The 7,186-nt window shown below is 51.3% G+C and overlaps 1 protein-coding gene across 2 annotated transcripts; it reads right to left on the bottom strand.

Moving 5' to 3' along the window:
- Nucleotides 1-1,034: 1,034 nt before the first annotated feature.
- Nucleotides 1,035-4,833, bottom strand: LOC138919610 (patr class I histocompatibility antigen, A-2 alpha chain-like). Of its 2 annotated transcripts, none has more exons than XM_070245086.1 (8): nt 4,510-4,833; nt 3,903-4,172; nt 3,395-3,670; nt 2,511-2,786; nt 2,283-2,387; nt 1,830-1,862; nt 1,638-1,682; nt 1,035-1,476 (listed from the first exon to the last, which is right to left on the bottom strand). In XM_070245086.1, the coding sequence occupies exons 1-8, from the start codon at nt 4,580-4,582 to the stop codon at nt 1,472-1,474; spliced, it is 1,083 nt and encodes a 360-aa protein (XP_070101187.1). In that variant the 5' UTR covers nt 4,583-4,833; the 3' UTR covers nt 1,035-1,471. The 2 variants fall into 2 exon arrangements, with proteins under 2 accessions (XP_070101187.1, XP_070101188.1); XM_070245087.1 differs by having other exon boundaries at nt 3,491-3,670; nt 4,510-4,641.
- Between the last annotated feature and the right edge of the window lie 2,353 nt (nt 4,834-7,186).

The following is a 7,186-nucleotide window of genomic DNA, read 5'->3' as shown; positions in this document are numbered from 1 at the left end:
CCTAGATGTAAAAATACTTTGTCATCTATCTGGCAAATCAGTTGAATGAATGATCAGTATAGAGCACCTCCCTCTTCTAGAGAGAGTATCTTTCTTAATGTAACCTCAGGTCACATGCTGTTTTGTGGCAGCTACAACACAACCTCCACTCACACTGACATCAGCGCCACCTGTACTTTTCTCACAAGCGCTGCTCTCCCCTCCTTCCCTCCCACAGCTGCCCTCTTGCACACTCACACACACAATTATCTCTCTTCAGAAAGGACAATCCTAGGCTTATGGGACCTATTTTTCCAATCAATTGTGAATCTAAAGGAGATTCAACTTTATAAATCCATGTGTTTGGATCAGAGCCAGCACTAGGATGACGAGGGCTGAGGGCAGAGAGACGGGGCAGGCTGCAGAGAAGACAGAAACCCAGCAGGAATTTATGTGAGATGAGAAACTACTGAATCCTTCCTGTCTACTACTTCCAGATTCTGGTTCTGTAGAAGGGCGGAAAGATGGAAAGAACAATCCAGGAAACAGCTCTAGAGAGAGGGCAAGAAGAGAATGAGTCCAGAAATTGGTCTCTCGATACCAGAGTCTCCTGTGTGCACGGGCCACCCTGGGCCTCATGGGGACAATGACAGGCCAAACGACTCCCGCTGCTGTCAGAGACAGGGACACCCAGAGGACAATGAAACCAGAACTCAAAACATGAAAAAGAACGGGTATAATCCAAAAGACCTCCCAAAGAAACAAAGTCTAAACACACAAAAGGCAGGGGCTGAGGGCCGGATCCTGGACGGAGCCTTGGCTGACCTGGCCACAGGAAGCCCTTGCTGCACACGGTCCTGAAGACACGACAACACCCAGGTGATGTCCTCATCCCTGTGATCAGAGGTACTGATGGAACGAGGTTCTATAGAAGGAACCAGGACAAAGGAGCAGAGAGATGCGCCAGCCAAGGAATGACAACATCACAGCACATGATGTACTGAACACCGACTGCACACAGGCCCCATCCACACACAGACTCCGCACAGCAAACATGACTTCTGGAAAGTTCTCAGTGCTTCCATTTATTTCCACTCTCAAACTTTAGGAATCTTCTTCTTTAATTAACACATCAATCCGTTAGAAGAAGAATTAGAAAAAAATTCATATCTGGATCCATATTTTCAGCAAGGAAGCAAATGATCACTAGTGAGTGCAACAGGAAGTTAAGACTGGGAGGGAGCCGGCCCAGCCCCACCTCTGCTGCAAGAGGAAATTTCATCAGGGAAAGCACAAAGGTCAGTGTGGGGAGGGGGTCGTGGAAGGCAGGGGTGGGTCAATTTCCCCACCTCCTCTCATTATGCTAATAGGAACACAGACACATTCAGATGCCAGCTGCAGAAAGAGAAGAGAGGGGATCTGAAGTCACAAAGTAGGAGCGTGAACAAATCTTGCATCACTTGATCACTTGGTCTCCCACAGGGCCACCGTCTCACACTGTAAAGGAAAATAATCATGAACAAATTCATGTCAGTCACATAAGTGTTGACATTCTCAACAGCCCTCTGCATGCTCAAAATAGGCCAAAGCATCCCCATAAACCAGTTGTGTCCCCTCTGCCCCAAAGCCCCTCCCCACCCAGGCCCTCCAAGTCTCACCTTTCTGTGGGAGAGACGCATCAGATCCCTGGGCACTGTCACTGTCTGGGGTAGAACAAAACAGGAAGTGGTCAGAGCCCACAGGAGATGAGACTAAAGGAGGAACTATGGGGTGAGTGAGCTCCCCCCACCCAGGACTCCTGTCTACACTATTTCAAGGGTCTCAGGGATCAATCCCCCACTCAAACTTACTTGCAGCCTGCACGTAAATCCCTCTTTTTGCACCTGTGGGAAGAAAACAGGAAGAAGGCTGGGCCATGAGATCCTAGAGGAACCCCCTAGTCCTGGACCACAGGGAAGTTTCCAGAAGAATGACTGAAGACCCAGGGCAGGATTGAGAAACATGAGAAAAGAGATGTGTGAGGACTGGACCAACTGCTCTCCTGGAGGTCTGTCCTCAGCAGGGACCCTGCCCTCTGACCTTCGACTGCTGGGAATCAGGTCCCCAGCACCAGAATTATCAAGGTGAAAAAATCTCTTTCACTTTCATAAGCACTTTACAAAACAGTGTTAGCAATCAGCTCCAAAATGGAAAGTGCATGAGTGTGGATGGTACGTCTCATTAACGGGGCAGGGCAAGTTCTGCTTGGTTCTTGAAACCCCGACTGGGACAAGAAAACTCAGATCCCAAACCCCCTTCCCTACCTGAGCGCTTCTTCCTCCAGATCACAGCTCCAGCCACCACAGCTCCAAGGAGACCCAGGCCAGCAAGGACGCCCACGATGAGGATGGTGGACTGAGGAGGCGGCTCTGGGAAGGGAAGGGAAGGTGAGGGCCCTGACCCCAGCTCTCAGCCCTGACCCTGCTGAAGGTCTCCAGAAGGGCTCCTGATTTCCCTGAGAAGAGTCTCTGAGCCCACGGCTCCCTCCTTACCCCATCTCAGGGTGAGGGGCTCAGGCAGCCCCTCGTGCTGCACATGGCACGTGTATCTCTGCTCCTCTCCAGAAGGCACCACCACAGCCGCCCACTTCTGGAAGGTTCGGTCCCCTGCAGGCCTGGTCTCCACAAGCTCTGTGTCCTGGGTCACGTCCTCCCCGTCACGCTGCCAGGACAGGCTGATCTCCTCAGGGTAGAAGCCCAGGGCCCAGCACCTCAGGGTGACCTCATGGTCAGAGATGGGGTGGTGGGTCACATGTGTCTTTGGGGCGTCTGAGGAGAGGGATCAGAAAATTCACACTTTCAGTTACCTGCATGGGCCACTGAAGCATCACTCGCGTGACCATCCTGAGAAGGGACAGGACAATTGGTTTGGAAAGAGGAAGCACAGAACCCAGACACGAGCCTGGACTTGCGGATCCAGGATAAGCTCAGATTCCTTGGAAAGTTCTAGAATCACGGTGAGAGCCCAGGGTACGAGCCTTCAGGTCTCTAAACAGGAGAACACAAACTTCTGGTTCTGATCTGAGTGGAGGGTGAATGATTCACAAAAGCTGGAGTCAGGCCTGCAAAGATGTTCTCAGGTCGAGAACAAGGCGTTGAGAAAGTCATGGGTCACAAGATGGCTGCCAGGGTCAAAGGGAACCAAGGACGGCATTTCAGGGATGGTCTCCCCTCCTATTCCTGAAGAAACCGGATTCCTTCACTGTCCTTTAGAGAAGGGCGGGCCCTCTGGTCTAGTCATCACAGAACATGAAAACCTGGGTGGGTTCCTTTCTTTTCTGAGGGAGGGTGTTCTGACACTTACCCCCTTTCCTCCCTCTTTGTGAGAAGCCAGCCCGGCCCGAGGGGAGATCAGGAGGCCCCGTGTCCCCTTGTACCCGCGCGCTGCAGTGTCTCGTTCCCGTTCTCCAGGTATCTGAGGAGCCACTCCACGCACGTGCCCTCCAGGTAGTTCCTGTAGCCCTCCGCCTCACCGGCCGTCTCCCACTTGCGCCGGGTGATCTGAGCCGCCGTGTCCGCCGCGGTCCAGGAGCGCAGGTCCTCGTTCAGGGCGAGGTAATCGGCGCCGTCGTAGGCGAACTGTTCATACCCGCGGAGGAGGCGCCTGTCCGACCCCACGTCGCAGCCATACATTTCCTGGAGGGTGTGAGACCCTGACCCCGCCCCGAGGTCAGCCCCGCCCGCTCGGCCCCGCCCCCGCCCCGCAGAGATTAAACCTAAACTGAAAATGGAACCGCGGAAAAGTCCCCGCGGGCTCTTCCCGGGTCGGGGGTCGGGCGGGTCCCGCAGCCTCGGGGTGAATCTCGGACCTGGAGACTCGGGGAGACCCCGGCCCGTCCGTGGGGATGGGGGGTCGGGACCTGGACCCGGGCCCGCGTCGCTCACCGGCCTCGCTCTGGTTGTAGTAGCCGCGCAGGGTGTTCAGGTTCACTCGGAAAGTCTGTGCGTGGCCCTTGGCGGTCCGCGTCTCTTCTTCCCAATACTCCGGCCCCTCCTGCTCCACCCACGGCGCCCGCGGCTCCATCCTCGGACCCGCGGCGTCGCTGTCGAACCGCACGAACTGCGTGTCGTCCACGTAGCCGACGGCGATGAAGCGGGGCTCCCCGCGGCCGGGCCGGGACACGCCGGTGTAGAAATACCTCATGGAGTGGGAGCCTGGGGGCGGGGAGGGGCTGAGAGGCGGCCGACACTCCTCCCGGCGCGGGTCCCGGGTCCGAGGGTGATGGGGCCGGGAGGGGGGAGGGGACTATGGGGTCGTGAGACCGAAAAGGGGCGGCGGACGGAGAAGCGCGGGAGACCCCAGTGGGGGAGAGGAGAGGGCGGGAGACTGGGGAGGGAAGGAGAGGGGTCAGGACGCGGCGGGGCCGAGGTGGGGCGCGCTGAGCGGTTCTGGGGCTGAGTCCGCGCCTTCTCCGGGGGTCCTGCGCCCCCGCGGCGCGGTCCCCTCGCTCCGCCCCCGGCAGAGGCCGTTTCCTCCCGATCCCGCACTCACCCGCCCAGGTCTCGGTGAGGGTCAGGGCCCCCGAGAGCAGCAGGAGGAAGGTTGGGGGCACCATGACGCGCATCCTCACGATCTGGGGAGAATCTGAGCCCCGGGTGCTCAGTGCAGACTTTATAACCCGGAGCAGCGGAGACGCTGATTGGCTTTTCTAGAAACCGGACACGCAATGGGAGTGAGAACTGAGGCCGCGTCATGAGTCTCCAGGCAGGAGGACCCGACACAGGTTGAGAGAGGGAGAAGTGAAACTGAGGGAGACGGGGACTCCCCAACACTGAGCTTCCCCGCCCCAGACTCCGCCCTCGGGCCTGGGACCCTGAGAGCCACGGCCGGGGACCTGGGACTTTGCCCTGACCCCTCTCCTCCTGCTGCGAGAGCTCTTTGTCACACCGTCTCCCTGAGTCCTGGCCCAGGGGCTGTTTGAGTCAGCGATTGTCAAGCATTTTGGTTTCAGGATATCCATACAGTCTTCAAATTAGCGAGGGCCCCGAGGGTAATTTGTTTATGTTGGTTATATCTATCAATATTTACCTTACTAGGAACAAAAGTTTTTAAATATTTTAATTAATTTATTTAGAATAATATTTATAACCCACTGCTAGTTAAAAGAAATGTTTTTCTGAAAAATAACAATTTCCCACAATAAGGTAGGAGAAGAGTGGGTGTTTTTACACTCCATGTTTTTGCAAGTGTCTTTCTTGTCTGGGATTAGAAGACCACTGGCTCTTCACATTTGCTCTTCATTTCATCTGTTATTTTGGTTGAAGTATATGAAAAAAATACCGCCTCAGACAAATATGTAGGAGTAGTATTTCTAATAAGCTTTCCAGATAATTGTGGATATTCAACTTTGATACTAAAATGAAACTACACAAGTGGCAGTTTCTCACAGGTTATTTGCAAGGTGGAACCTGAAACAGTACCATTGAATATTTCCTATTCTGTTACATTAAAATCCACAGGCCTATTTTACATATTGAATGGCTCTTGTACTAATGTATGATTTTAAAAGTAATGCACTGTTTCACTAAGTTATGTGGATCTTCCTGTGTTGATGCATTTAACTACAAACTATCAAAATATCACGTTTGTTGATGTGACCACAGATCTGAACAGGAAAGTCTGTCAGGACGGGAAGCTGCCAGGCTTACATGGTGGACACAAGTTTTCCAAAATTCTCATTTTCTCTTGAGAGCTTCCTTTTGATCAAGGCAGTAAGTCCTGTCAGTTGTTACCTGTCGGTGGATTTTCTTGAAGGGAGAAGCTCATGTTCATTTTGAGACAGTGCATCCCAATTAACCACATCTAATAATCCTAGTTCCTGTCATTCATTCTTTCAAGTAAAACTGGTGTTCCATGAAAAAGAGGCTAGCCCAGCTCACACAGATTATTCTCCTAGGGACATAGTACGGGGGAAAGTAGCAGACGGGCTTTATGTGTACTTCCCACGTCATCATGTAAGATATTTTTAAAATGTGGATTTAAGGATAATGATTTGGTAAAGATAATAATTTTTAATGCTTCAGGACATTTTAAAGTGAAAGTGGTATTTTTTTTCTGCAAGTAAGTCGTGGTGAAGATAACTACCATTGCAGTTTGGTACCACGGCCTCCATTCTTACTAATTTTTACCTCAGTGCAAATGTGCACACACTGCAAAGGCGAATGATGTCTAGTAATGTTATGAAAAGAGTTTTACCTCATGGATCCATGAAAGGATCTCAGTGACTTCAAGGGTTCCATAGACCACACTTTGAGAATCGCTGTTCTGAATGAACCGGGGAGAGTCTCCCAGCGGGTGCCCCCCTTTGCCTCCTCTTCATTTCCCGGAATTCCTCTCCATGAGTTTGGACTCCCTGCTTCCCAAAAGTTAACTTACAGTGTTGCCCCTGTTCTCCTCTAGAAGAGAACTCACTTGCTGGAAATTTGATGCCAGAGAATGTCCTGAGTCTGGGAAGGGAGGTGAAGGGAAAGGTTTTCTCTTTGGATCTGGGAACAGTTTGTGCCTGAGGCACCAGACCCACTGAGGACCTATGTTGGTTTTGTTATACACCAGCTGGATATGCATTCTTGTCTCAGACAGAAATCTGACATATCTCTAAGTGAAATAATATTGGCTCTTTCATTTTACATGGGTCTGATGCATCTGATTTGAGGCCCACAAAGTATGATGAGCAGCATGTCCAATAGAACACCCTGTGATGAAGGAATTGTTCTGTGTCTGCACTGTCCAATATGGGAGCCAGTAGCTATGTGTAGCTATTGAGCACTTGAAATGTGGCTACTGTGCTGAGCAGTTGAATTTTTCATTTTATTTACTTTTAATTTAAATAACCATATGTGGCTAGTAGCTACCATATTGGACAGTGCATATCTAGAATGTTCTTAGTTTTCAGTCTCCTCCAGAAAAGATACTGTGTGACTCATAGGTTGCTGTATATTAAAATTATCTTCATGTGGGGATCATGGGTTTGTCTATGCGGATCTTAGACATATCCTTAAAATATAACATACCCAAGAAGTTTAATTAATATGTATTTTCACAACTAGAGTGTACAGACATTAGCCAATACATAATTCATCACCTTAAGGTCATAAGCATTCAAAAATGCCCATCCCCAGAGCTAGTCCTTGTGTGTGTTACACTGGGACTCTTGGTGGTGTTATCTAAC

This window comes from Equus caballus, chromosome 20 (genome assembly GCF_041296265.1).
Source record: "Equus caballus isolate H_3958 breed thoroughbred chromosome 20, TB-T2T, whole genome shotgun sequence".
In the NCBI taxonomy this organism is placed as follows: Eukaryota; Metazoa; Chordata; class Mammalia; order Perissodactyla; family Equidae; genus Equus; species Equus caballus.
Note: the sequence above shows the minus strand (reverse complement) of the source record. Positions and strands in the feature narration are given on the sequence as shown.

Bases quoted from the DNA above. Each gene is read 5' to 3' on its own strand.
- LOC138919610 (XM_070245086.1), bottom strand. From the start codon at position 4,582: ATGCGCGTCATGGTGCCCCCAACCTTCCTCCTGCTGCTCTCGGGGGCC. The intron at 3,671-3,902 runs GTGAGCGACGCG...GGGCGGGGTCAG, and splicing joins CTACAACCAGAGCGAGGCCG to GGTCTCACACCCTCCAGGAA. The intron at 1,863-2,282 runs GTAGGGAAGGGG...TTCTTCCCACAG, and splicing joins CTGGAGGAAGAAGCGCTCAG to GTGCAAAAAGAGGGATTTAC.